The 27,935-nt window shown below is 38.8% G+C and overlaps 1 protein-coding gene across 1 annotated transcript; it reads right to left on the bottom strand.

Annotated features, from left to right (window-relative positions):
• Positions 1-1,765: 1,765 nt before the first annotated feature.
• tspan2b (tetraspanin 2b) lies at positions 1,766-27,836 on the bottom strand. The gene is made up of 8 exons (XM_017693363.2): positions 27,650-27,836; positions 16,628-16,730; positions 6,152-6,249; positions 5,594-5,668; positions 5,069-5,158; positions 3,510-3,575; positions 3,188-3,271; positions 1,766-2,841 (listed from the first exon to the last, which is right to left on the bottom strand). Exons 1-8 carry the CDS (start codon positions 27,716-27,718, stop codon positions 2,776-2,778), a joined length of 651 nt encoding a protein of 216 aa, XP_017548852.1. The 5' UTR covers positions 27,719-27,836; the 3' UTR covers positions 1,766-2,775.
• Positions 27,837-27,935: the final 99 nt, after the last annotated feature.

Consider the following 27,935-nt stretch of genomic DNA (forward strand, 5'->3'; position numbering starts at 1 on the left):
GAACTGTTATTATGTGTAGAACCATGTTAGCATGTGCAGAACTATGTTACTATGTGTAGAACCATGTTAGCATGTGCAGAACTATGTTACTATGTGTAGAACCATGTTAGCATGTGCAGAACTATGTTACTATGGGTAGAACCATGTTAGCATGTGTAGAACTATATTAGTACATGTAGAAACTTATTAGTATGTGCAGAACCATGTTAGCATGGGTAGAACTATGTAAGTATGTGTAGAACCATGTTAGCAAGTGCAGAACTATGTTATTATGTGTAGAACCATGTTAGCATGTGCAGAACTATGTTATTATGTGTAAAACCATGTTAGCATGTGCAGAACTATGTTAATATGTGTAAAACCATGTTGGTATGTGTAGAATCATGTTAGTATGTGTAGAACCATGTTAGCATGTGTAGAACTATGTTATTATGTATAGAACTATGTTAGCACATGTACAAAATTATTAGTATGTGCAGAACCATGTTAGCATGCGCAGAACTATGTTATTATGTATAGAACTATGTTAGCACATGTACAAACTTATTAGTATGTGCAGAACCATGTTAGCATGCGCAGAACCATAATGGCATGGGTAGATCCATGTTAATATGTGGACTCCCATGTTAGCATGTGTAGAATTATGTTAGTATGTGTAGAGCCATGTAAGCATATAAAGTTAGCATGTGTAGAGATGATAGCATGTGTAGAGCCATTCTAGCATATTGATAAATATATTAGTATACAATGTTAGCATGAATAGAACCGTGTAGAGAGAAATGATAGCATATAGCGAGATGATAGCATGTGTAGAACTGTTAGTATGTGAAGAACCATGTTAGCAGGTATAGATATGTTAGCATGTGTATAACTGTGTTAGTGTGTGAAGAACCATGGTAGAATCTACAAACTCATGTTAGCATGTAGAGAGATATGTTAGCATGTAGAAATGTAATATGTAATAACATATGTTAGTATGTGTAGAGCCATGTTACATTTACAACATTTGGCTGACGCTCTTATCCAGAGCGACTTACAGCTTGATCATTTTACACAGGCAGGTGAAGGTGGTGTTAGGAGTCTTGCCCAAGAACTCTTATGGGTATAGTGTAGGGTGCTTACCCAGGTGGGGGATTGAACCCCAGTCTACAGCGCAGAAGGCAGAGGTGTTACCCGCTACACTACACCAACCACCAATGTTAAAATGTACAGAGACATGTTCGCATGTAGAGAGATATGTTAGCATATATAGACCCATGTAGAGTGATGTGTGAAACTTGTAAAGATATGTTAACATGTGCAAAGCCATGTTAGCATGTAGTTGTATGATAAGACTGTGGTAGAATGAGAGTAAATAGAGGGTGAAATGGTTGTATATCAAACTTGTGGACACAGATATGGGACTTTCTACCAGTGCAGTGGTGAATGGGGTCCCACAGTTTTGAACCTGTGAAAATGAACAGCAACAACTTCACAGATGATTAAATTTTATTTTTATGTGAAACAGCCATTTTGATGCTTGTTTTTTGGTTGAAATTGTACAAATCTAATGACTATCTGCTGCATTCATTAATTTTACTTTTGTTCCAAGATTTGTTTTCAGTGTTGGTCCAGAAACATAAAATGCCAAAAGCATTTTGAATGATTTCTTGTATGGACCTCTCAATGGCAGAAATCTGAGTGAATTCTCATTTTACATTTCTAATTTGGCTAAAATGGTGACTGTGATTTGAAAATTGAAACAAAATAATGTGTGCAATATTGGTAATTTAAAAATGTAATTTATTAATGTACATACAATGCAGTGGAGAATATGCAGTAGAGTATTTTCTAGAAAAGCTCAGACTTTAGTAATGTTGTCAGTGGTGTTCTAACTTTACGGATGTGGTTCGATATAACAGAATTACATCATTTTCATACCCTGTTTATCACTGCACTGGTAGGATGATGCATATAGAGGCTGTAGAGTGACCAGAAAATATGATAAGTTCCCTTTTTAATTTCTACTCTTTTTAAAATCTGTTTTAATCAATTTCACACATTTGAATTGTGATCCAGAATTTTTAATATGTCTTCTCTACCTTCTCTTGTCAAACCTTTTTTTGCTTTACATTTTTCAAGATCCTAATATTTTCATTGTTTATTTTCAGGAATAAATAACAATCCTAGATTTTCAAAGTGGTCTCAGATGTTTGGACCCCACTATTTGTAAGCGGTTGTCTGGATGAAGGTGAAAGCTTGAGCAATAGTGAGTATGAATGGAAATTGTGAGGTTAGACTGCAGTCATGACTCAAACCCATCCCGTCAAATCTCCCAGCATGCCATAGGCTGCCTGCAGTTCACATTACATCATATCTTTATCAGTCATGTGATGCCACACTGGCACCGGCGGGCACAGCTGAGAAATCTGCCCGTCTTTAAATAACTCGGCCAAGAGGGAGTTCCACTCGAACAGTGTCCAGAACATTTAGAACTTGGAAACAAAGACAGACACATAAATAAACCCCTCATGTCAAAATGGAACATTGCTGACACCTTTCCAGCAGGTAATAAAGCAAAAATAAAACAAATGAAAAAAAAAAACAAACGTTAAGAATCTCAGACGGGTTAGACTGAGAGGGAAAAATGATCAGTTGTATGTCGTCCTCCGGCTCACTCCTGATTAAGGATTTTTAAGTATTCTGACAGAAGGATGTTTCTTTCGTCTCAGAGCTGTGTGCTATTTGGAGTCAGCGGTGGACGGAGATAAGAGGTAAAAGGTCAGACAGGCTTTGTTAGATCACCTCCCGACTGTTCCGGATTGCACAGCACAGCACCATGCTAAAGATCATACCGATAATCTGTGGAGAATAAATGTAATTCACAGAATATATCATAGCAGATACTGAATAAATTATATCAGATACTGAATAAATCATTGCAGATACTAAATTATTCATAGCAGATACTGAATAATTAATAGAATTTACTGAATACTTCATAGTAGATGCAGAACAATTCATAGAATATATCATAGTAGATTCTGAATAATTCATACTTAATACTGAATTATTTATTGTACAGGCCAAACAATTTATTGTGAATACTGAATTTTAAAGCTTCAAGAGTAATAAATGAATAATAAGGCTAGATTTTAAGAGGTAGATGTGTAATATCAGTGCAGCAAAATGATGAAGGTGGTATTACCATGACTCCAGCGATTCCGATCCCCACATAACCGATAATGAACAGCTTACTGTTGAAAAACTCTTCAATGGCTGATTCACAGTCCTGTAGATTATAAAATCCATAATGATTAAACTGAAACATCCACTTTAGCCTTTTTTGTGTTATATGAACAGAACCTAGTCAGCCTCTCTGAGACTGAGAATGAAATTACTGTATTGTGAAAGAAATATTACAGAAAACGGTGAGTAAAGAAAGAGTCATTATAGTAATACATTATTACAGTGAAAGACATTATAGAGATAAATCAGCATATTTTTAAGTCATTATAAAAATTGATTACCTTAGTATCAGGGGGGATATTGGGACACTGGGTGGACTGAGTTGAAGTAGTGCCACAGCAGTTCAGCTACAGGACAAATAGAATTGTTTTATTAGCCAATTATTCTGTATACAGAAGGAAAGTATAATAAATACTTGAAAATACAGACCGAGCAAAAAAAATGCAGTGGTTTGACACTTGGTTTTGGCTGGTCAGATTTAAACCCTATAGAGAATATCTCTTCTCATATTAAACTAGCTTGGCAATGTTTTTCAGCTGTTTGAAGCAATCAACACTGAGAGGACCAATACTGACCCTTCTGTCTGCAAAGTTACACACTAAACTTTAACATTTAAAGAAATCAAAATGAAAAACTTTCCCACACTGATTTACTGCTGCTGTTTTGTTGATAAAACCATTAAAAGCTTTAATCTGCTACTGGCAATGTGGCCATGCTGTTGGCCATGCCAGGGAATATGCTTCCTCCAGAAAAGGGACTTAAATGTTGCTTATGTTATTGTTAGTCAGTTAAAGGTATGTGTTTATTGTGTATTCTGTGTGGGTTTAGTTAGTGAGCGACACTCATGCCAGCGCTGATGGTGTGGTGGGCGGTGGAGGAAGAGTAAGATGGCCAAGTGGAGTACCGCTGTTGCAGCTTGTGCCCCCTCCTGTATGGTTGATGCAGCATGCTGTGGGAAGTGTTTTCAGTGTTTGACAGTTGGAGATTTTCTCAATAAATTATTCAAACAACAGCCAATCTGAGAGCTTGAAGAGCGAAGTGGAGCTGTGACAGAGGAGCTGAGAGTAAAACACAGGAAGACATAATGTTTATAATGTATAGATCCAGATGTCTGGTCACACTTTTTACAGTTTCAGCTCAGCTGCCAGTTTGTAGAGAAATATTTCTCCAGATCTCACTGTAATATCAACGTTTCTCACCACATATTAGTCCCCAGTTTGTGCTTTCTCTGTGTATAAAAGCTCCAGACAGCTCCAGAGAGTTAAGCTCTGTGTGTGTCATGTGATCTCTGAGGACATCTGGGAGTTTAAGTTCTTACTTGTAGCTGAACCTCATTATGCGTGTTATTCTCTCTCTTTGGCTTGTGGTCTAGTGTGAGTGCCCTCACAACAAAAAGAAAAGACATTCTGTGACAAACTCATGTTAAATTTGTGATGCTCTCCATTTTAGAGATCGGTTAGGATTTTAAAAGTCATGTACTGCAGCCCAGCCTAAAAGTATCCATTTAATTATGCAGAAAGTGGCATGTGTTGCTTCTGTCATTCTGTGTTAGGAACTGTGTTTAGTTGGAGTTTGTGGTCACTGTGAGGGTGAAGTGTATGGCTAGTGGTGACGTTCCCTGCAAGTTCATTGTTTTGTGTGTGCAATTCTGCTTGTGTTAAATAAACAGCACGTGTCGTGGTGGAATTTTGGCCTCTCCTGTGTCCTGCACTACACTGATGCTATAAGATGAATAAACTGTGTGACACTGTACAGGTCAATGTGGAAAGAAACAGCTCCAGATGATTAAAAAGTCATACCAAGTATAAAAATGTCCATAATAACGAACAATTAGACTTACAACTCTGTGGTAGCTGGAGATGATGACAGTGTTGTTGCTCGTTGTGTCTTTAGCAGATTCTTTATAAAATGTCTGAATGTCCTGAATTATCTGTTGGCGAGAGAGAGGAAAATTACATTATTCTGAACAGTATAAATGACCATTAACTTCTCACCTATATTAGTGAGTAAAGTAACATACTTTGTCCATAATTCTTTTTAGCCATCAGTATTTACCACCTAATTCTCTTTCATTTCATTCTGGTGTGCAGGTTCAACTGATATTCTTGCTGTAACACTGATCACTCCTCTTATTGGGAGCTTTAGTGTTTTATTTTAGACCAAATACATCCAAAAAGAGAAGAACAGACTTCAGTTCCTATACAGTTTCTTACTTGTATTTTAAATAGTGCAGCTGTCACACTCTGGCACGTCAGTTGTAGTAATTAATTTGTAAAAATGAGAAATTGCATTTAAATAATTATGTAATGCACATTAAACATAGAGAAAAATGACAGGAGTAACTCCAGAACTAGACCTCTCATACCTTGTCTTTATTTAGGAATCCGAACACACCAGCAGCAACTTCTGCCCCAAAAATGATAAGCAGGCAGGCAAAGAACTGAAATTAAACAAAGATTTAGTCACAGACAGTGAAACAGTGGAAAAACATGATGTTTTGTATATGAGCTGTCTGAGATCACGATGATGGTATGAGAAGCACTAAATTATTATTAATATAATGCACCTTGAACTGGATGTGATGGAAGAACTGACTTATTTTTTTTGGATGTGCAAACAGAAATCTAATCCATTACATTTGTGGTAAGTGGGGAGGAAACTGGGCAATAGGCAATTTCATAATAAACGTCCTTTATTTCCATTCACCAACTGATGTAATGTAAGAAAATTATTATTACTATCATGTTGGTCACATACTGTATTATTTCATGTTGAGTTTAAAATGACGTCACACTGTCTTTGATATATATTTTTTTGTTGGGTGTTTGTTCATGCATTTTTTTTGGGTTTTGGACATTTTTGTCAGGGAACTATAAAAACAGTCTGGCAAGCCATGGAGAGGAAGTGTTTTTGTTGGACTTACTGAGCCGAGCAGACACTGGGACTCTCTCACTGCCCCACAGCAGCCAAAAAACCCCACCAACATCACCAGACCACCAGCCACAATCAGGATATACACACCTACAAACAAAGTCAGAGTTTAAGGCCAATTTAACTAGAGATGACCTTCATCAGAGTAAATAAACTTATCAAGTATTACGGGCGAATTCCACAGATTGTTCTAAATATTCTGCATATTTAAATGATCAAGATGTAAACAGAGTCGTTCAGAGTGGTTTGGTGTAAAATGCTCGGTTCCACAGAAGCTTACCAAGTCAAAAGTTTCACAACGGTGGTGATGGGAACCAGACATTCACATCTAAAAGCTACCTCACAGAAAGGTAATACATAAAATGGTTATGAATACACTGCCTGATGTCTGAAATATTGTTTTGTGAAGATTTTGGTGTAAAAAAAGCTAAAATAGTCCCCAAAAGAAAACGTTATCAACGTTATCCCATTATCAACATTTCATATAAAACTAAGAAGACATGTAGGTTCACTGGTGGTTTTGGACAGTAAATACAATGTCTATATATGTGTTGTAGTCATGGTGACCCCTGGTTACTATCATCACCACTGTAAAGAAATCTAAACCATTTTACACCAAACCACTCTGGGTCACTCTGTTTACAAACATTGAACAAAGGGGGGATTTGGGGAAATCGGTGGAATTCTCCTTTAATGACTACAACTGAAAGAGAAAGTAGTTAATTTTGAAACCTGAAAGTGATATAATAAACATTCCTCTTTTTAAATAGCTTTTAAACAATGAGCTTCATATGAACTAAATAGTTTGGCAAAAATGAAATGCATAAGCTTCCAGACTGCTACTACTGCCTGTAGCTTTATGAAAATGTATCTCAATCCATGTAGATAAGTGTTTCATTCAGTGTCAGAAACCACATAATCAAGCCTATCAGAGATACTAACACCTTCACACAGTATGAGACCTAGCAACATAAACAAAGTAAAGATCTAGCAACATGCTAATTGGTGGGGTAAAAGCTTTCATTACAAGTTAGCAATATTAGCCTCATAGCTCCAGTGCTAAATGTTCTCAAAAATGAATGTGACACTTTGTTATATATTTTAACACATTTTGTGACATATTGTATTACAAACTTATAAGGCAAACCTTGAAAGCCAAAAATATCTTGACTGATCGACTACATTTTAAGAAACCTCAGACATGCTGAATCCATGCTAGTGTGCAGTCTTTTAGGGGTAATTGCATAACTCGGCAGAGCACAAAATGAGAAGGAGAACACAAAGAGAGAGAGAGAGAGAGAGAGAGAGAGAGAGAGCTTCTCTAAGGACCTACTAGATCACCCTGAGTTACATCTGTTTACTTATATATGTTATTTGCTTTTCTGTTGTTTACATACTCCATAACAAAACCCATCAAACATACTACATGAACTTGTAAATTCAGCACAGCTACTCGATGATCTTCTTACTATGAAGAGCACGTTTTTTTTGTCTGGATAATGTTTTGACAGTTTTTTTTTCTAAACTACTGTTAAAAGCTCATATTGAAATGCTTCTAGTAATCATCCATAATCAAGATCTAATTTGTTCTAATAGATAATTGAATAGGCTGCTTGCACTATTTTAAGTGACTGGACATACAGTTTTCATACAGTGCATATTAAAAGATGTTTCTTCCTACAGTAAAGCAATAGCGAAATGTTCTGAAGTATCAAAGGTAACTACTAGATACAGACTAGTGCACCCGTATACACACACGTAGGAGCAACTACTATGGATGCCATAGCAACAGCCTAGCAAAACCTTAGCAATCATCTGGGATACCATAGCAATGGCCTACCAATACCTTAGCAACGACCTGTAATTCCATAGCAACAGCCTTCCACATCTTAGAACCACCTAGGATACTATAGCAACAGCTGAGTGACACCTTAGCAACCACCTGGGATACCACAGTAAGAGTAGCAACTCCTTACCAACCTATCTCATCATGAAAGCTACTTAATCACCAAACAACCCTTTAACAACTAGATGGGAAACCACAGGAACCTCATAGCAACACCACAGCAACTACCTGCAATTACTGCATAAACCCAATTAAAAACAGTCAGCCATCTTCTACCATTGCTTAAGTGCTATTAGCAGCTTTTTCAAACTTCACAGACTTTTCATTCTAGCTTGTAATAAACAGTTTGACAAGGCTACAAGGCAAATGACAGGAAGTGGAAATGTTGCAATGTTGCAGTGTATGACGTGCATGTCTAACAGCTCTCATCTCCTGAATCGCAAATGGCTCTGTCACTCCCTCTGTAGTGCACTAAGTAGGTCATGAACTAATAGTTCCAAATTGCACATCGTGTGGAACAGAAATTAATTTGGGATTCAGTCACAGGCTGCACGATTCACTTTTTAACACTTTTTACCACACTATCTGAGGCGAGATGGAGTTGACCCCCCATATCATACCTGCTAGAGTAAGGCAGAAGTGTTTTTAAGGTTTTAATTGACAAAATCTATGGCTTTTGTTCAGCTAAACTAAACTACCTCATTAATTCATAGTATTTATTTGAGCTGAATAAAATCAGATGAAGTGCCTGTTAAATACAGTTTTTGTTCAGGTTGAATTGACAAAGCACGCTTACAGTGTATGTACTGCCTTCACAATGAATGCCTCTTCAAATAAAATTAGTGTAATGTGAAAATTTTCCTGTATTTTTTCATTTTTCTTTTTTTTGGAAGTAAAGCTTCAGAGGTGGTGTAACGGGGAGCGAGGACGCGGACTCATATGTGGAGATAAGTAACGTTTATTAAGGGCAAATCAATGGTCATAGTCAAGACGGTCATATGATCTATGAGGGTCATAGATCCAACACAAATTGATTGGGGGACAGACATGACAGACACCAGAATCAAACAGACCAAACAACAGTATGTAGACCATCCATACATCCAACAAACAACACTTCAAAACAACAAAGACCAGCAAACACAAAGGTAAACACAGGGCTTAAATACACAGAGTAAATGAGGGATAGGCAGGAAACAGGTGGAGACAATCAGGGTGGAGTCACGAAACGAGGGGGCTGGACCAAAACATGAACAAATGGACAGGACTGGGAGGGTCCAATCGTGACCGGCACAGGAGCAGAGGCACAGGAGCAGAAACGGGCAGAGAAGCAGAGACAGGAGAATGCGAGACAGAAACAGGAGTCGAAATGGGGACAGAGACACAGGAATGTGGAACTGAAGACTAGGGCACAGAAACGGGAGACAACACAGGAAGAGACGAAACAGGAACAGAACGAGGATGAAACATGGATGGAGGATGAAGAGGCACACCACAAAATGACACAGAACGAGAGATGACCGCAGAAACAGGATGAGGAAAACACGAACGGACCACAGACCATGCAAAAGACAGGGGAACAGGAACCAAAACAGACACCGGCACAGAAACGGAGACAGAAACTGGGACAGAAACGAAAGGAGACACAGGAACGGAAACCACACGGGAATGGGCACAGACACTACAGACGGGAACAAGACAAAACCAGGAACAGCGCAGGGCAAAAACAAAGGAACAGAAACAGAAAACACAGAAGCAGACACAGAAGGAACAGGAGGCCCTCGGGAAACAGACACAGGCGAGGGTGGGATGGGCGGGAACAAAGGGGCTGCAATATCCATGAGGCAGGCGGGCCTGCAACGACATCCATGGGAGCAGGCGGGCCTGCAACGTCCATGGGCGTAGGCGGTGGGTCCGGAGGCGCGGTGACTGGCGGCGGTTCCGGAGGCACTCATGTTGCCTCAGCGCCAGGGGATTTGCTCTCATTTGCTTGGCGGCATTGGAAAGTGGGTAACTCGGGCTGCGTGGAAACAGCCGGAGTTTCGTCCCAACGGAACAGCCACATGCCTTTGGTGGCTGGTCTTTCTGTAATGGTGAGCAAGGAGGTGGACACATATGCGGAGATAAGCGACATTTATTAAGGGCAAATCCAGGGTCATAGTCAAGACGGTCCAGGGTCATAGATCCAACACCAGACATCCCAAGTCTCCCGGAAGTTTTTTCGTGAACGGGAAAAAAAAGTCTGTGTCGCCTACGTGTGCGTTTGTGTGCGCTCTTGGCCGCTCGTTCTAGATTCCAGGAGATTTTATCTGGCTTGTGGGCATCAGGGAGCCGCTATGTATAATCGTATAATATGCGGGAGACTCCCAGAGCTTCCGGGACACTTGGGATGTCTGCAACACGGACTGATTGGGGGACAGACACCAGAATCAAACAGACCACACAACAGTACATAGTACCTCCAACAAACAACACTTCAAAAAAAACAACAAAGACCAACAAACACATGGGCCAAACACAGGGCTTAAGGGCAAATGAGGGCCAGGCGGGAAACAGGTGGAGACAATCGGGGGTGGAGTCATGAAACGAGGGGGCTGGACCAAAACAACGCAAACACAGGACAGGACTGGGAGGGGCCAATCATGACAGGAGGGTAAAGTAGTGTAAAGCAATACTTGACTAAAAGTATTGATGTGGTTGGTGTAGTGTAGTGGTTAACACCTCTGCCTTCTATGCTGTAGACTGGGGTTCAATCCCCACCTGGGCAAACACCCTACACTATAAAAAAACAAAAACAACTTGAGTTAAAGTATAAAATATCAGTACAAAAAAAAAAAACACTGATCACAAGATAATTAAGTTGTGATCTGAAGACAACAATGCTTGTCATCTTGAGACCACAAAACAATTAAGTCAAGATAGCAACTAAATATGACTCTGTAAATAACAAAGTAGATTCATTTATTTACTAATATACTGCACTATGTAGTGAAGGTGGACATGGAGATGGTTGGTGTAAAAGTAGAGGAGGCAGTGGATAGGGCAAGATGGAGTCAGATGACCCCTAAAGGGAGCAGCCGAAAGAAGAAGAAGACTAATATACTGCACTAGAAGTAAGTGTTATGATGTGTAAACACTCAGCAGAGTACAACTCCATCAGTATTCCACTTAAATACACTTAACATCTCTGAAAGCCTCTGATGCATTTTCCAGGCAATGTGCACAACTGCTTTCTAGCCTTCACAGCTTCAGAACAGTTTAGCCTACAGGCATTATACACATATCAGAACACCCAGCAGAATCGGTTTTCACTAGCCAAAGTGATGCCATCAAGCCGTGACATCAGCATCAGTGAGTTAGATCCTGTATGACATGTTTTCACACATGACTCACACATCAGAACTCTCATGTTAGTAAACATGCAACTTAGTCTGAAATGAAAAATAATGTCTTGCTGAGTTTTTAATACCCAGCATGAATGAGATATCTGAGCAACCCAGAAAATAACAATATATGGTATGTGTGATTGTCTCTTGAAAATATTTAATAATTGTAACTGACCAAAATATCTAAACAATAATATCACATTATCTGACAATTCTAAGTTAATAGTTAATAGTGTTTTTTTATGAGATAATTTCTTCAAACAGATACAAATGATAGATTTAAAAACGAAGGGGTCTCTAAGCCCTTGTTTATAGTGTTCTCGCTGCATATGGAACATGACATTCCAGCCATCCTTACCTATTTTGATAGAATCTAAGATGTCCGCTTTCTTATTTTATTATGAGAAATGGACTCTTGCTCTATTATTCATTTTATGTGTTCCATTCTGACTCTCTTGCCCTCCAAACTCATAGAAAAGCAAAGCGAGTTCAGAGGAGACGGGACGGGCCATCAAAACAGTGTGTGTGTTTTCCTTCCAAACCCAATCTGCCATGTTCAGATAACATTTACACAGTTGCTATGGCAACCACGGAAACAAGTGTGTGTGTGTATGTGTGTCTGCATGTGTGTGCGCGTGTGTGTGTGTGTGTGTGAGTGACAGAGCAGAGTGAGAGAGCGTGCAGAGTCATTTCCAAAGAGTGCAGCTCCGCAACGAAGACTCAGGACATCAAGAACAATCATTCTTTTTCTTGAGAGGGGAACTCTTAGAGCTAGTCTAGATTTTCATTAGTCTAGAGTTTAGATTTTCAAACATTTAGTTCATGTTAATTTAATAGAATCATCATGTTTGTTGCATTTAATCTTTAAGTATAGTAGTCATGCTCTTAATTCAGTGTTTGTTTGTTTGGGTTAAAATCTTAAAACATCCAACAGAAAATCAGCCAATCAGGATTGTTCTCTCTTTTATGTCTAGCCAGATTTAGCTGAGCAAGCTCTCCTATTGGTTAAGTCTTCAGGAGCTGGGCTGCAGGCCTCACACATAAGATTAACTACCAGTGTAATCAGAAAGTGACAGAGGAACCAACCAATCACACTCTGATTTATTCTCTGATTTAAAAAAGTCCTAGAGGTTCTAGATATGTCGCTGACTGTGAATCAAGCTGTTGTCTAAGCAGGTTTCAGCTAGTTGTTAGGAATGAAAAACAGCAGCAGCATATATGTTCAGGTTCTATTTTAGATCTTTGATTCTGATTTCTGTTTTAAAATGTTCTAGGTTCTACAGAGTTACTTTTAGCCTACTTTTATCTGAAAGGATCCACCCAGATACATAAGCCACCCCCCTGCTCACTTTACTGATAGGATGCACCCACATTCATAGGCTTCAGCCCTGACCACTTTGTTTTACCAGGACATACCCAGATACATAAACCCCATCTCCCTGCTCACTTTACTCCGATAGGGTGCACACAGATAAACAGGCCCCACCCTCTTTCTTTACTCTGTTAGGATATATCCACATGCATTTACTCCACCCCTTTTCGCCCACTTTACTCTGCTAGAATGTACTCAGATAGATAAACTACACCCCTTGACCACTTTACGGTGCACCCAGATACATAAGCCATGCCTCCTGCCCATTTTACTGTGCTAGGATGCACCCAGATATATAAACACCACCTCCTGCCCACTTTACTGTGCTAGGATGCACCCAGATATATAAGCCCCACCTCCTTCCCCATTTACTCGGCTAGGATGCATCCAAATACATAAGCCATGGCACCTTGTCCATTTTATTGTGCTAGGATGCACCCAGATACCTAAGCCACACACCCTGTACACTTTATTCTGTTTGTATGCACATACATAGGCCCACCCCTTCCCACTTTACTTTGCTAGGATTCACTGAGATACCTAAGTTCCACCCCTTTCTGCTGAGATGACTCTTCTAGGATGCCCCCAGATAAATAAGCCTTTCCCCTTTCTTCTCACTTTACTCTGCTGGGATGCACCTAGATAAATAAGCCTGCCCCTTCTCACTTTGTTAGAACACACTCAGATAAATAAGCCCCACCCCTTTCTGCTCACTTTACTCTGCTAGGATGCACCTAGATAAATAAGCCCGCCCCTTCTCACTTCACTTTGTTAGGACACACCTAGATTAATAAGCCCCACACCGTTCTGCTCACTTTACTCTAAAAGGCTGCCCAGTTCCGATCATTAACAGTGTTTTCAGTGAAAGAAGGTAAGTGAAGAACAAATCAGCCAAACACCTTTACATTTACATTCACTGATTATACGCGATCAATTATACTGTTAATTAATACTGTACAGAAATTGTTGTTTTCTCACTTTGGGCAGTAAATGTGTTATTCATGTTTAGATGTTGTATGTATTTGAATCATTTGAAATCAAGTCTAGTTCATGACTTTATTTCAGGGCACCTTCAACACTCAGGAGCTGGTGTAGGCTGAAAATGACCCACTGCAGTTAAATATAGCTATGATTTATTTTTGAGTCTGGACTGTAGGTGGACATTTAATGACCCTGAGTGGTCGGACAGAGCATGCCGCCTAAAGACACTTTCACTATGCCAGAGTGACATCATCTCATCTCTAAGACTGGCTTTAACAACAGTGTCTGACATACCTGATGGTTTGGGGCCATTGAAAAAAGTATGATTGGCCAGTCCTCTACAGCTAGCGCCAAGCAAGACATCTAACCCCCAGCTACTCCCCGGGCGCTGTGTGGGGTTTTTCACTAGACAGATGGGTTAAATGCAGAGGTGAAATTTCCCCATTGTGGGACTAATAAGGGTCACTTTAACTTAACTTAAATAAAGGCTAACTTACTGAATCACACATATCTTTACTGAACTATTGAATCACTCAATTACTCACAGAAAAACTCGATTCTTAGATGCATCGCAATGCAGAAGTGAACGATTCTGAATCAATTAATAAATGTCAAAAATCAATTTTCTAAATATTGAATTTATAACGTAATGATGACGGAACATGAAAGGTGAAACTTGGGAGTGGGTAAGCGCAGCGCCCGGACAGTCTGTGGCGGCACATAACAAAAAACACATGCGGATGAGTGAGAAATCCGACCAGCTCCCTCTGCATTAAAGCCAGGTTAGTCAGGAGTCACAACCCAAATGTTAAGAAGAGCCATTTTGTCCTTTCAACAAAGTCAAGCCACCTTGGGAGCCGCAACATTTAATGTCCAATATGTCTCAGTGTGTGCTGATGTCTTAGTACAGACTAAATGTCTAAATGAGAGCGCAGACTTACTTTGCTCTGCTTTAAGCTTTAGCTATAGCCGTTTTCCTCCCATCTCCACCAGGAAACTTTTTCTCAAAACTAGAGCAGTTTCTTGTAAAACATCTTTCAACGTTTGTCAGATTTATGAGGCTTTCCCCATTCCAACTTAAATTCACCCACTCATTACTGCTTGAGGAGCCGAATGTAACTGCTGCACTGTTTAAGGCAGAACAGAAAAATTAGAAATAGAAGCGACTTCATCATTGCAGCTTTTTACAGAGAGACAGTCTCTCATTGCAGATTTATCGCACCAGGAAACAACTTTTGTGCTATGCAGCACACTTTGGAACCAAGATTCAGCATCCAGTCTCGAAAATATTTTACTGACGCAGCGAGACCAAATCCAAAGTTACAAAATCACTGAAGTAAACAGGCAGGATGGCTGTAACATGTGCTGTGTGGACATCCACCACCATCTTATTTCACCATAACTGCTCACTTTATCGCAAATAAATCGAATCGAATCGTGAGGTGCCTAAAGATTCCCACCCCTACACCTGACTCACTTTCTTTCCCTTCTGAGTCACTAAAAGCTCATACAGGAGTTTAACTTGTGAGTCCTCCATAAATTCTCCACAGTTTCACTCTATCACTGTGCGGTGGTTTAGACTGGTTCAGGTAGTGATATGTGGGAGCTGTTTAACTGCATTTATTTATATCCGCAACCACAACTTCCTGTGCTTAACCCAAGCGAAGTGTCAACATCCTGGATCAGTCAACCTCTGAGCTGACTGAGAACTCACAAGTGCTAAACCGCTGATGCTGACAGAGTATTTTAATAACTTCAATACATTTACATCATTAACTACGATCATTTTATAGTAATTGCTGACATTTGCAACTATGTATTTATTTACTGTATTTTAGCCCATCACAGTCATAATGCACTTTTCCACTGCATTTTTAAAAACAGAACTGAATGAAACAAGAACCTGCTGAACTTACAGTTCTATTCTAGGTCAGTAGAAGTAATGCTAACCAATCAGCGCTGTAGCAGTAATGCTAATTAGTCAGTTCTCAGTAGCAGTAATGCTAACTAGTCAGTTCTCAGTAGCAGTAAGGCTAACTAATCAGCTCTCAGATAAGACACTTACACGCAATGTATTTCAAATAAACAAGATATCAAATCATAACTGCATCACAGAGTATCAATACCTACAACACTCACTTTTGTCATGTTGAAGGTTCATTTGCTAATATTTAAAATGAAGATATTGGAATACAAATTACAATATTTAAAATATGGTAAAATCTATATCCATATATTTTTTCTGTATGGGTTTAAAAACACTGCAGCACTGCTGTAGGAGGAGAGCAGAGCAGAGAGCATGTTTACAACAGATAATTTAATGCTTTATTTGTAGACGAACACAACTGTAGTAAATTCAGCCGTGTGTGTGTTTTGTGGGTGTTAATGTGTGTTTTGACAGATACAGATTATCATGTGATCTTTACACATATGGATGTGAGTCAATCCAACACAACATATCAGGAGTCTGTGAGCCTTTGCTGTGGTAACAGCCTCTACTGTTCTGGGAAGGCTTTACACTAGATGTTGGAACTGTGAGGTCAGGTGCTAATGTTGGATGGTCAGTTCTGGATCACTCATCTCAAAAACTGGATGGAGCTCCATCACTCCAGAGAACACAGTTCTATTGCTCCACAGCCCAATGCTGGGGGCCTTTCTACCTTCTACATGGTGACCTTTGGATCATGTGCAGCACTTCCAGAGCATCCCCTTCTATTGGTCAGTGCTTTTTAATGGAAATCATACAGCAGCAGTGGCAGCTTTTGCCTTTACTCCCAGTGTAAGGCTTTAATCAGCTTTGACTTTTTTTTCTGAATTGTTTTTTTATTAGGAGGGTCTGAAGAATGAGGTGATGAACAGTGTAAACAGGACAGTTTCACTCACCGATGAAGAAGTTTTCAGGTGCTCCGTCGCTTCCCAGCAGGGCCACAGTGTCCTGCTCCAGCCGTAACCATAAACCCACTGCTAACACCAGAGAGCCCATCAGCTACACAGAGAGAGAGAGAGATTATTATTATTATTATTATTATTACAACTGTTATTATTAGACTATTAGAAAATGAGGTATCTGAGAAAGTGCTGTGTAAAGCTGTGTATCTGGGTAGTAAACATTTAATAGTTAATAAGTTGCTGCTGCTATGAAAAAACAACTTTACTTACTCTCTTTTTTCATTCTAGCCCTTTCTTTCTCTCTCTCCCTCTACCTCCCTTCCTCTCCTCTCCCTGTATCCTTCTCTACTCTCTTCACCCTATTATTCACCCTATGTCTCCCTTCCTCTATGTCTCATATTCACTATCTCCCTTTTTCTCTCCTCTCCCTAGCTCTCTCCTCTATCTCTCTTTTCCTCTTTCTCTTCTCCCTCTCTCCCTCCTTCTTTCTATCTCTCACTCTCCTTTCCCTATCTATGCCCCCCCCCTCTCAGTGTCAGAGTGAGTAATGGTCACTGTTAGGCTGACCATTAAAGGAGAAATGGCCTGATCAGCTCTTGCTTTCTGTTGCAGTTAAATTGAGGAGCTGTACGTGATTGACTTTACACTGTAACTTGACATGGTAACAATAGAAGAACCATTGTTGGTGATATATAGAACCCTGTTCAAAACATAAAACAATATCACAACACATTCTTCATCATACTGAAGAACCATTTCACCCTAGTAAGACCCCCTTAATCATGCTAAGTGTTCTATGAGTGTCCATGGTTTTGTGTAAAGAATAATTTTCTTTACTAAAGAACCCTTGAAGAAGCATCTTCTCTAAGTGTGTTCCCTACTTATTTTATTTATTTATTTTTATTACTGGTGGTCTAATAGTTAAATTTGACTGTTTAGACTTGTAAACAGCTTTTTTGTCTTATTGTTTTAATAATAATTTTTTGATCTTATTTATTTGCATTCTTTATACTTTTACTATCATAAATTTATATTTTCTCTTTGTCATTCTTTTATTATTGTATGATGCTCTAAGCGAAGGCCACCCTCAGTGTATTCCAAGTTTAAATTAAGGTTGATATAATATTTTTTGTCTGATTTGCTACATGTGATGATGGTCCTTTTACTATATTTGTGATACAAATTGGGTTAATTAGAGTTTTTGCTGAACTCTCTTTAATCAGTCACTCTGTATCCCTGCAGCATTGAGGATAAGCAGCATCTTTAATGACACAAACATCATCACACCTCACCAAACCACTCCCCACCACTGACCCACCCCCCACCATCTGCCTGTAACATCACCCTGCATTACATCACCTCTGTGCCCCTCCCTTTGCCCCCTGCCCATCTGCCTGAGTCCCATTAAAAACTCATAAACCAGCACACAATACATCCACTGTGCATCGCCCATTCACTGGCATCAGCTCGCTGTCTATTAATGATAACTGACAAACAAAGCCGTTTAGTGAGTTTCAAATGCAGAGCGATGTCTAGAGTTTCACTTCTGCAGACAAGCTGAAAACAAAATAAATCACTTCTGTTTTGCGGAAAAACACGGTGCCCTAAACGAGAGGGCCAGATTTCTGAATTGAAGTCATTTTTCCAGAGTGAACGACTCTCTGTGGCGTTTCTGGAGATGGACAGATGCTTTTACATGTGTGGAAACATTTGAGCTCTTTCAGCTTTATTGTGTTTTTACATTGCTGTTAAACGGTCCACTGCTGAGGAAATTTCCACTGCTGTTCTTTAGGGTGCTGATGAATAGAGCCATACAGAACACAGCAATAACATCAGGAACACACCCTCCCTTACAATTCCACACTGTAAACTCATTAGAAGCGCTGGATACACATGAATACACAAAAAAAACCCTCCTGTACACTGCAGTAGGAGATTTTAGACTATACACAACATTAAAGAACACTCCTATATGCTAGATTAGGAGATATTAATCCATAAATGACCCCAACAAACACTCCTATATAATACAGATTAATATATCCTATAGAATAGGAGATGTTAATCCATGAATTACCCCAATAAACACTCCTATATGCTAGAATAGGAGATATTAGTCCGTACGTGACTTTAAAAACTCTCCTATATATTAAAATAGGATATATTAGTCAATAACACCTTTAATAAACACTCTTAAACTAGAACAGGGTATATTAGTCCATAAGCGACCTTAAAAAAAACACTCCTATATATTAGAATAGGAGATATTTGTCCATAAACACCTTCAAAAAACACTCATACACCAGAAAAGGAGATATTAGTCTATAAGCGACCTCAATAAAACACTCTTATATGTGAAAATAGGAGATATTGGTCTATAAACGACCAAAAAATGCATTTTTAAGCTAGAATAGAAGGTATTCAACCATAAACAACCCCAATAAATTCTCCAGTTGGATACAGTGGGGATATTAGCCCATAAACAACCCTATAAATTGCTCCTATACACTAGATGAGGAGATATTTGTCCTTAAATGACCTCAATAAACATACATATACACAAGGATAGGAGGTATTAGTCCTTAAATGATCTTGATAAAAGTTCCTATGATGTGTCACTCTTTTCCTTTAATGACAGTGGTCATCTGATGAGCAGATCAAACCCAGTCGGAACACAAGCTTCACTGGAAGAGAACAGGTTAAAAAAAACTCTTGAGCTTTTAGTACAAAACATTTCTTTTTCATTTTAACTGTCATAAATTTTATTTTATGTTTCATGATTCTAAAACATTCTGTTGTTTATTTTTAGGATGAAAAGAAAACAATCAGAAGCCTGATTGTTCTGGTCCAGGCTGTACTTTCTGTCACTCAACCACAAGATGGATCATTTATCTGCTCTGTGTTGAAGCTCAGGAAACAACTAATCACTCTAATGTCTTCCTGTGCTCTGAGAGCCAGGCTATACACACTAACATCATTACAGAGGATTTATGATGCTGTCATTCTCCATAGAACATATCCAGAACGCACTGTTCTCTCAACTGCATCAGTGTTCAGTAAATTCACTGCAAAGAATATCTTAGTCGCTTAATCTTAACTCCAGCCAATATTATCAAATGTTTTTTCCTTTATGAAAACCATAAGATTATTCAACTTATTTCTACACATTTTTCATTGTGTTACAGAGCCCATATCTCACTTGTTGGTTGCATTTTATTTTCTCTCTGAGCTCCACTCATATTGTTTATGGTTTTCTGTACCACAGTCATGATTAATTTATATCTCATCATTTTCCAGCCTCTCTTTATCCCTTACAACTAAACACACTGTTCATGTTCATGTGCCTTTAAAACTGATATATGTAAAGGAGGTCTGTTCTGAATGGCTGTCCTGTATTGTACTTAATTGAAAAGGCAGTCCATTCCTTATAATTTCAGCTATGGATGGGCTGAGCTGTAGGCTGCACAGGCGGGGCCAAACGTCTGTAGGCTGAATGGGTAAGGCTTCACTGCTGTAGGCTGAAAGGGTGAGGTTTAACTGCTGTAGGTTGAATGGGCGTGGCTAAATAGCTGTAGGCTGAATTGCATTGCTTAAGTGCTATTGGCTGAATGGGTGTGGCCTAATTGCTGTAGGCTGAATTGCATTGCTTAACTGCTGTAGGCTGAATGGACGGGGCTTAACTGCTGTAAGCTGACTGGGTGTGGCTAAACAATTGTAGGCTGAATGGGCATGGCTTAACTGATGTAGGCTGAATGGGTGTGGCTAAGCTTCTGTAGGCTGAATGGGTGGGGCTCAACTGCTGCACACAGAATGGGTTGAGCTAAACCACTGCAGACTGAATAAATTTGTAAATGTGTTTACACAAAATTCAAAAATCAAGGAAAGTCATGTTCTATGTGATCCGCATTCTTTAAACTGTTTTGTCGAGTGAAAGTACCTTATTTCAAAGGTAACTACTTTTTAGATAATGTTGGTTGGACTGGGGGACTTTGTGGAACTTTTGCTTTAAGATGAAGTGTTCATTTGACAGACAGCATATTTTGCTTTGTTCAATTTATCTGCCCTGTCCTCACATCTTCAGCCTGTGTGTTTCCATTTCTGTGGGTAAACAGAGTTCAGAGAGATTGCAGTGATAAACACCAGCAATGACCCACAGTCACCTTTCATCCCATAATTACTGACAGAAAACTCAGCTTTACAGCTTAATCAGATATTAACAATCACCCAAACAAATCTCCTCATATTAAAACACTACAGTGGTTCACTACATTAATAGCTTCTATTATTTTAACCAGTAATAAACTGTTTAGATTAAAAATACTCAAGTTACACAAGAATATTTTATAAAGATTTTTAATGTTCTTAAGATTTTTCACTAAAAAGTGTTAAAAATAAATAATATACAATTTTTAATTTATATTAATTTACTCCTGAAATCTGATCACCACTTTCTACACTGTAATTTTATTATAATTTAAATTTTAATGATGTTTTCATTAGAACTTTACTCTAAACGTTAATTTTATTAGAACATAATTCTGGATAGTATTTTTATTAGAACTTCATTCTGAATGTTAATTTTATTAGAACTTCATTCTGGATGTTAATATTATTAGAACTTTATTTAGGATATTAAGTATATTAGGACCTTATTCTTCATATTAAATGTATTAGAACCTTATTCTGGATATTGATTTCATTAGAACTTCATTTTGACTTGTTAAGTTTCTCTATAATGGAGCATTTCTCCCCAAACCATTCTGGTGGTTTGTTCTGACTGAACTTTTTTTTAAAGTCTCAAAAAAAGAATGACTGAGAATTATACAGGAATTCTCCATTAAACAGTTTAATTAATTTCAGAATAAATGCTGGTGTCTACAGACTGCTGTAGATTTAATGTAAATCCCAGTGAACATCAGAACCGGTATGAGTTCCTCTCTGCTCCTCTCACACTTTTTCCTTCATGCTGTTTTTTTTGCCAGTAATTTCACACTTGTGGAATCATACGTTCTTGATCATTCACCAAAAATGTGAAGCTGTGTGAATCTTCAGAGCACAGTTCTTGGCAAAGTCAGGAAAACCTGCAGTGATCAAACAGAGCATGGTGAGTCAGTAAGAAACTGTGAGCACTGTGAGAACTGAGTGTCAGAGTTAAAGAGCTCATCTCACCTCCATCTCCAAAATGCTGTTATGAACACAGAAATTCCAGCTTGGCTTTGGATTTTTATCGTGACTTTTTTTAGCCCTGAGGTGAATTTCCACACTCACAATCAGAGATCAGCTTCTATCAGCAGCAGAACCCAGTTTTACTGTTATCACTGTGCTGTTAGTGTTAGGAACTCTCAGCAGCAGCGTAGATGGTTCTGCAAGGTTTTAGTTGGTTCTATAAGCCTGTAATTTGCTCTGTAATTAAACACAACAAAGTTTAGCAACTCTGTGTGTATATATATTATATATATATATGTCAAGTCTCAACATGAACTATATATATATATATATGTCAAGTCTCAACATGAACTATATATATATATATATATATATATATATGTCAAGTCTCAACATGAACTATATATATATATAGACTTGACTGTGCGCGGCATCTCGAGATCATTAAGAGTAGAGGAGTGAGTGGCTGTTTACATGCAAATATTTTTGTCAATTTTGCCAACAGATTCAGACTGAGGTGTTTATATTCTCACTCTGTTCAACAATCTGATGAAAATCTTAGCTTAGAAAAGCTTAGAGTAAACGTTACCCTGACAGCGAACATCACGTGATGTCCAGTCCGCGTGAGATGAGTTTCCAGTTGGCAGGCTTGTGTTTTTAATTGCTTTAAACTGGTGTCAGACTCAGAAAAACATCCTTCACATGTACTTATAAAGGAAGCGGCGAGAAGAAGACGTCGTGTTCTGAGACACATAAGCTGGACGTCCGTACTACCGCCGTCTTTTAAAGCTCAGAGTATAAACCTCGTCTCCTCTGTAGACCAGTTTCTGCTCGTCATGTTGAACGGTATGAACCTTTCGCCATGACGCGACGCGCATGCGCAGAACGTACTACTCGTTCCGATTGGAGTGTAATCGGATTCAGGCGCGTACACGGCTAATATTCTTCTATTTGGCGGATTATTTAGAGGTTTACCCACCTCGTTCTAGACTATACTATTCCAATTGAGGTGTTTATATGGACGTATTCTATTCCAATTGAGCTATTAGTCGGTTAATTAACAGATTATTAGGCTGCATGTAAACGTTTACATGTTGTTTACAATGCTGTAGCACTGTGGTATGACACTACATGTCTTTAATGTAGTTTTTTTTTTAAAGTCCAACTGTGTGTAATTTATTTTTGTTTGCGCAGTACTGTGAAGTCCTATAGGTTGTGACTGAGTACAACTCTAGCACAACTGAAGTTTTATTTAGTTTTTATTTTCTTCTGTTACACATATCTGAACTGAGACATAGTAGTACGTGACTACATGTCTTATATTTGAGACTACAGCTCCCTAATCTATTACAAATCCAATTTTGTGGTTTGTAGGTTCAGTATTATTGCCTAGTACGTGAGTGAATAAAACTCCCTTACAGTATTTATTTTTTAAACGTGTTCTGTTATAGAGACGTGCAGTATCCAGTACACTGTAGATCCCCCTCCTCTCTCTGTGTTTAGCGCACTGGGTGTGGCAGCGGTGAAGATTATGAGTCTGGAATTGATCTGAAGGGAATTGTAGGTAATAATGCCTGACAGTGGATCATCAGTTAGAGCCTCAGTTTATTGATCAGATATCATATATCCACCTACTCTGAACACATGCATGTGTGTATGTAGATACAGTCAGCGCTGCGTCCACAATATATCTGCTGATGACCTGTCTGTTCACCCGGCCTATTTAGGTCAGATCATACCAACTGTCTGTCTTTAACACTAGCACGTGATTCAATCTGTGACAAACCCTGTTTATACCCCACTGACCTGCTGCTCTTGCTCCTCATCATCTTCTTTTCCAATCATTCTCTCTTTCTCTCTCTGTCTCTCTCTTTATCTCTTCATCTTTTTATCTCACCAACCTCTCTGTTTTTTCTGACGCTTAATTATTTCTCTCTCTCTCTCTCTCTCTCTCTCTCTCTCCCTCTCCCTCTCCCTCTCCCTCTCCCTCTACAGTAACACTGCTGTCTTAACCTCTGTTAACATCACCACACTTACACAAGCCTGTGTGAGTTTAAAGTCATTGTTTGGTAAATTTGGACATTCACTGTGTTGCAAATTGCTTGGCTGAATCATCCCAAGCTTCCCTTCAAGAGTTCTTGAAGGGAAATTCCACCAATTTTTACAAAATGTTTCTATTGTTTAGGCCAAGCAATAAGAGCTGGATACAGTTTGATCTTTAATCTTAGGGCTCATTCTTCCAGCAGAGTAGAACGCTGAGGGACAATGCTGGAGAATTTGCATTGTTTAAGGCCAACGACCTGGATTGTTGAGCAGAGAATTCACAGATGAACTGCAGGGTAATGCATCCCCACCCCCACAACTGCATGAAGATGATAATGGATACCATGTAACAGTAATCAACTACACAGAGGATGCCTTTTCTTTTAAACATACCATTTACATACCATTCATCTGTGCTTTAAGGAGAAGCATATGTGCCAAATTAAAACGCAGTTGTGTAATGTAATGCACACATCACAGTACTGTTCCATAATGAGACATAGAATATGAGCTAGAATGAAAAACAAACCCTATGTTACACTGATTTCACTTCTATTTTGTATTTCAAATTCATTTGCCTCATTGAAATGCAGCCAAAACAGTGAAATGCAGTAAACACAGTTGAAACAGTAACATATTACACTGATTAATGTTGTTTACACCCCTCTGAGGGGTTTCTTGATTTGTTCATCTCTTCTTAGTCTTCTTTAAAGGCTCTTCATATAACATGATCCTCATATGTTTCATATCAAAATGCTTCATTACCTTTTTCACTACTTTCCAAAACCGGTACAGCAACTTCAGCAGCAGTAAACTCTCTGCACGCCATTTCAGATGTGTCTCTGATGTGGACTAAATGAAGAATGAAGCTTTCCATGAATGTATCTCAGTCCCTCTTCATAGCCTCATAACTCCGGATGTGAGTCATGTATGATCTCATGATAATAGGAATCTTTGAACTGTGTTTCTGTGCTGGATCATCATAAAGATTGAGAAACAAAGAAACAGGGAATTTGAGTTTGTTTTTCATTTTGGCTCGCATTCTATATCTCACTATGGAACAGTAACATCATTTGTGCACTACATTTTATATTTCTCCACTGTAGTGACTGCTTTTCAGTCTGGCAAAGAGTATGTGATTCAATCAGTGTTTCAATCAACTGCTGTTTTGTGGAAATTCCTGAGAATTTCCTGAGGTGGAGCAGAGTGAAGTGGGCAGAGAAGAGTGGGGCTTCTGTGTCTGGATGCAGCCTATTATAATGAAAATGGTGGAGAGGGCTGGGGCTTTTGCATCTGGATCCATCCTATTAGAATGAAGTAGGTGGAGAGAGCTGGGGCTTTTTTTTGTTTAGATGTTTATGGAGACAGGTGTGGCTTGTGTCTGCACTCAGCCTATTAGAATGAAATGGATGGAGAGGGGTGGGGCTTAGTTGTTTGGATGCAGCCTATTAGAGTGAAGTAACTGCAATTATTTATCTGGATGCAGCCTATTAGAGTGACATAGGCAGACAGAGGGCGCGATTTAAGCATCTTGACACAGCCTTCAGGAGTGAATTGGGCAGAAATGGGTGGGGCTTTTGCGTTTGAGTTAGAATACAGTGAGTCAGAATACAGAGGAAGGGTTGGGGTGAGGTTCATGTATCTGAGTATATTCTATCATGGTGAGGAAAAGTTGTAGAGGTTGTGATGGTTGGGATTTGTTTTGTTAGAGGGAGCAGCAGAAGCTGCTCTAATAGAGAACAGCTCTAAAAAAGAACCTTCATTTACCTGGGACAAACCAACCAGTAGTACATAATTATTACCTTTGTAGAGTCTAAAACACTTTAATTCAGAACTGACAGGAAACAGAATCGATTCCTGATCTCAGAAATGAAAATTTAATTACCCACATGCTCTATCAGATAAGTGCTCTAATTATACAGGACAATACAAAACCCACCAAAACAGTGATAACCTGAAATGTCAGTTGTAATTTAAAACATAGGCCTGTTATCAGACACAGCTTTCACAAACACCTGACAGTACAACTGAGAGACACTCAGCATGACAGCTGCAAGAAAGCCACAGACGTTTCAGAATGAGCTGTAAAATTAATGATTAAAAGTGAAGAAACCAATTAAAGCAAGATCTTTTACGGTTGTTAAGAGATTTTATGTAAACCACAACATAAACCGGTTTATTGATTTTGCTGCCCTAGAGATTTTACACAAAGTCTAATCACAGTGTAATCACAATATTTAATGCTGAACATGTGCAAAATGTAGACTTTAAAACTTGTTAATCCATCTCTTTTTCCAAAACTTCTTCAACCTGTTGAGATATATCACTGAACACAACTGAGAAAATCCTGCAGCAATCCTTAAAAACACAACAGCTGAGATTATTGTGCTTTTATTAAAAGAGGAATTCCATTGATTTACCAAAATTCCCCCATAATTCAGTGTGTGAGATGCAAACAGAGTGATTTAGGGTTGTTTGGTCTGAAATGGTTCAGATTTCTTTACAGTGATGGTGATAGGAAGAAGGGGTCACCATGACTACAACACAAATAGAAATATTTCATTTACTATCCAAAACCACCAGTGAACCCACCCGCGTCTTCTAAGTTTTATATGGATGTTAATGAATGTTGAAGATGGAAAATCTGAAAGTAATTAGTTTTCTCTGGAGACTATTCGTCCTCACAGCACCCAGCATACTATGTATCCTTCCACCATGAATGAATTTTAAGGCCAAAATCTTTTCAAAACTATCATAAAACATCCAGCTGTTGATTCATAACCATAAACTAAATATTACTTTTCTGTGTGGGAGCTTTTAGAGGTGGACTTCTGGTTCTTTTTGCCACCACTGTGAATTATTCTGTTTGTCTTGAACAGATTAGCCACTCTGAGTGCCTTTTTTATAACTTTACCACTTAATTATGCAGAAATGTTGGAAAAATATTGGGCTTATCTAATCATGGGGTTATGTCCCATTTGAGCCCATTTACATTACAATTCAAGTCATGACTAGGTTAATTTATAACATTTGTGTGGTTTTATGTGGTAAAAATAGTCATAATTAATTTCTATATAGACATTTTTCCTTTAGAATTAAACAGGATGTTTTGGTTAGATTGATACATGTAAATAAGCTCCATTCTGATTGGCTGTGCCTCATTCAGATAGCAGTGTTGGTAGAAACGCTCCTTATAACTTCAGTGTGAGGGGGCATGGCTAAATGCCTCGAAAAAAAAGCTGAATGGATGAGCAGATGTAAATGTGTTTTTGTGATATCACAAAAAAACACACATGGCATGTTTTTTAAACCTTAACACAACTTACATGCTGTACTGCGTTATATTACAAAATGTGGGTAAAATTGTGGTTTTCCATGCTATGAGCCCTTTAAAACAGCTCCAGGCTCATATAGTTTTAACAGGGTTGAACAGTAAAGCAGTGTGTTTTGCTCTGAAGCTCTTGTTCCAGCTCCATGCCCGTTACACACACACACACACACCGCAGGAGGAAAAGGGGTGGCGGGTTTTTCCTTCATGGAAAATGTGATTTGGGGCCTGCCCCTGTCAGCCTTTCCATGCTCCGCTGTGATAAACAGACCCGCACTGAGAAAAAGGAGCTTTGCTTTCTCTATATCAGCCAAATCTGCCTTCATTTCTGCATTAAACAAAATATTACAGTCCATAAAACCGCACCAAGTCAACATCAACAGCATGCACAAATGCAAGAACAAGCACGGACCCTTTAATGGTACCCTTAATCAGTTCATACATTCCATATAGGCATTTAGAATAAAGGCACCACTTACCCAGAATATGAAGTTAAATATGAAGAGCAGATATTTCACACATTTCATTCCACCTTCTACTTTTCCCATGGTTGCTTTAACAGGTTCCTGTTATGAATGTATAAAACTGGTCCTAAAAACAGTGAAAAAGCCTCAGTCAGGCTGTATTAGACTCAGTCAGACTCTAGCACAGCAGCTTCTGTCACATTGTGCACCAAAAACACTGGAGATAATATTGCAGCTCCAGCCCGCCCACTTCAGTGAAGCATGGGGGGAATCTGAGGAGGCTCTGAGACGGGCAACGGCA

The sequence above is a fragment of the Pygocentrus nattereri genome, chromosome 9, assembly GCF_015220715.1.
Source record: "Pygocentrus nattereri isolate fPygNat1 chromosome 9, fPygNat1.pri, whole genome shotgun sequence".
NCBI classification, from domain to species: domain Eukaryota; kingdom Metazoa; phylum Chordata; class Actinopteri; order Characiformes; family Serrasalmidae; genus Pygocentrus; species Pygocentrus nattereri.

Bases quoted from the DNA above. Each gene is read 5' to 3' on its own strand.
- tspan2b (XM_017693363.2), bottom strand. From the start codon at position 27,718: ATGGGAAAAGTAGAAGGTGGAATGAAATGTGTGAAATATCTGCTCTTC. The intron at 16,731-27,649 runs GTAAGTGGTGCC...CTCTCTGTGTAG, and splicing joins TATTTAACTTCATATTCTGG to CTGATGGGCTCTCTGGTGTT. The intron at 3,576-5,068 runs GTAAGTCTAATT...TTTGTCCTGTAG, and splicing joins TCTCCAGCTACCACAGAGTT to CTGAACTGCTGTGGCACTAC.